Source organism: Dermacentor variabilis, chromosome 2, assembly GCF_050947875.1.
Source record: "Dermacentor variabilis isolate Ectoservices chromosome 2, ASM5094787v1, whole genome shotgun sequence".
Lineage (NCBI taxonomy): Eukaryota > Metazoa > Arthropoda > Arachnida > Ixodida > Ixodidae > Dermacentor > Dermacentor variabilis.
Window position 1 is genome coordinate 19,875,360 of NC_134569.1, and position 2,528 is coordinate 19,877,887.

General features: G+C 52.4%; 1 protein-coding gene across 1 annotated transcript; it reads right to left on the reverse strand.

The window, feature by feature from the left end:
- Window positions 1-1,086: 1,086 nt before the first annotated feature.
- trk (trunk) lies at window positions 1,087-2,283 on the reverse strand. The gene has a single exon (XM_075679131.1). The coding sequence runs from the start codon at window positions 2,108-2,110 to the stop codon at window positions 1,256-1,258; it is 855 nt and encodes a 284-aa protein (XP_075535246.1). The 5' UTR covers window positions 2,111-2,283; the 3' UTR covers window positions 1,087-1,255.
- Between the last annotated feature and the right edge of the window lie 245 nt (window positions 2,284-2,528).

Below are 2,528 nucleotides of genomic sequence, written 5' to 3' on the forward strand. Positions count from 1 at the left end.
AAGCATTTTTCAGCGCCCCAAAAACAGAATTCGATGGATTTGCGACGAGTTGAAATATCACGGACCACAAGATTTAGTAGCCTTGACATTGCGACGTGAGTCGTGCGCGCGCTACGTTTTTCTTTTTTTTTCTGCGGCTTGTTTTTAGCAGTGCGTCTGGAATGTAGAAGCTATCGGGTTGTCGCAACCGTCAGTCATTCGCATCATTACCGCCGTCGCTAGGGTTGAGGGAAAAGAAAAAGGGGTGAGATTTCTCTCCACGCTGCAGGAGAAAGCCGCAGTCAAGAACGCTTCCATGACCGCGGCATGATTCTCGAAGTAGTGGGATGTGCGGACGCAACTCCCATGCCCGCAATCGTCCGCCCTAAGAAGCTCAGCCACGGCGAAACGAAATCCAATTAGAGCCGCGGCCTACACGGAGAGAACCGCTTTGACTGCTAAACGTACTGCGCACCACCTAGAGACAAATAAATCAACAATTAAATAAAACAACGTAGATAAAATTAAACCACAGCTGTACGCATCGGGAGCTCACGTATTACTGGAGAATAAATCTGCAAGGGTCGTATACATACACACGAAAATATATATATATATATATATATATATATATATATATATATATATATATATATATATATATATATATATATATATATATATATATAACCAAGCATCCTTCAATTACTATATGGTCCTCAATACAAACAAATGATGACGTGACCTTGCGGCAGAACGACGCTCATTCATTGGTCTCCCTCGCACCGCGAAGTTCCACTTTCTCCGAGTGGCGTAACCCAGGCGTAACAGCCTGACCGAACTGGTTCCAACGCGAACCGTTACAGAATACGGCCCCTGTTCGTGTAAACGACACTTAGTCATGTCGTTTGCCGTAGATGACCAAAGTACTCAAGATGATGTAACGATATAAATTTTGTTCAGACCCTTGCACAAAAAAAAAAAGAGACATTGCCGCAGTTATTAACTGCGCCTCAGTTATCTGTAGAGCGGTGCTAGGTTGCACCTCGCCGCTCATATTCCATCGAACTAACTGCATGTGTTCTGCTGAGACAACCACGAAAGAAAGAAAATGGGAGACAAGCGTGAACGGAATAGTTTTCAATGTACCCTGAGAGGCGACTTTATGAGCACCAAGGTGCACAAGCACATCCCCGTGTCACTGTCATGATTGCAGCATGTCTTACAAACAACGCTGTCAGATGGTCATACCGCGCGCACACTCGCTGCCGAAAGGTCAGTCTTCACTCGTTGCAGTGCAGTCGCAGCAGAACGTGACCGCACGCTCTTCGAAGACCCATTTCTCGCGAAGATCGCCGGGCAAGTTCTCGGGCGATGTGCGTCCCTCGCTTCCGCACGATGGCCGGGCGGCGACGCGCTTGAGAACGTTGACGGTGAAGGCGCGGCCCTTGCACTGGAAGTGCGTGAACCAGCATGCCTCGCCCATGCAGCGCACAGTGCGCAGGTACCTCGGGAAGCGGTCTTCGCCCAAGTCGAGCCACTCCATGCGGGACTCGCAGCCCCACGGCTTCTTCGCGCCGTCGTGACGACGACCGCGGCGAGAGTTTCCAGGCTGGATATCGCCGCGTCGCGGTGGCGCTGCCGACGTTTCGTCCCGCTCACGGAGGCTTTTCCAGGGAGACGTCTTTCGAAGCCGGAACGACGACTTGCGGCGTTTCTTCGGCATTCCGTGCGACTCCCCCTCGTCGACGACGTTCCTCCGCGCTCTGGTCTGCGGCCCGTCGTGCGCACTCGCGAGGCCGGCGCTCGAGGCCACGTCTCGAACGAAGTCCGGGTCTACGCGAAAGCTTGGGTGTGCGCGCTGGTCGAGCTGCGCGTTGTCCGGGCCGCTGACGGCGTAGGGGTCGTCGCTCTGTAGTACGGCTTCCGTGTGTCGGGCGTAGATGCGTGTGGGCTCCTCGTCCTTCGGTGGCTTGTCTATGGACATGTAGCGCGCGTTGAACGCCGGTCCCAGACGTTCTTGAAGCTCTTCCACGGTGGTCCGAGCGCAGTCATTCCTGCTAGATGCCGCTGGTTCCAGGAGCTGCTGGAACGCGGCTGTGACGAGCACGATGCGCACGAGCGAGAGCATGGTGATCTCATGACGGGTACGGCCTACGGTCCTGGATGATCCCAAGAAGTCAGGTGATCAGCGCCGTCTGCGGCGCTCGTGTCTGCTTTTCCTAGCGATGATGCTGCATAGATAGTAACTGGTTATCAGGAAGTCTGTTTTCTGTAACCCTAACAGTTCACAACGGTTCAGTGCGACTGCTGCTCCTTTCCCAAGGGTTCTGAACATTCTTCGCGGTGAACGCCACCTAAAGAAACGGTGCTTCACGAGAGTACAGTAGGCGGAGTGAGAGCAGACCATGGGTGAAGGGACTATTTTCCTCGGAAACGGAGGGCCTCGTGTGTACCGTGCTTTTGCTCCAAGGCCAATAGGGAACGCATAGAAAAAAAAAGAGAAGAAAAGAAAGAAAGACGGAAAAAAATAAAGGCAAGTTTCAAAT

What these genes read in the sequence shown, in the direction of transcription:
- trk (XM_075679131.1), bottom strand. Translation starts at nt 2,110, where the DNA reads ATGCTCTCGCTCGTGCGCATCGTGCTCGTCACAGCCGCGTTCCAGCAG.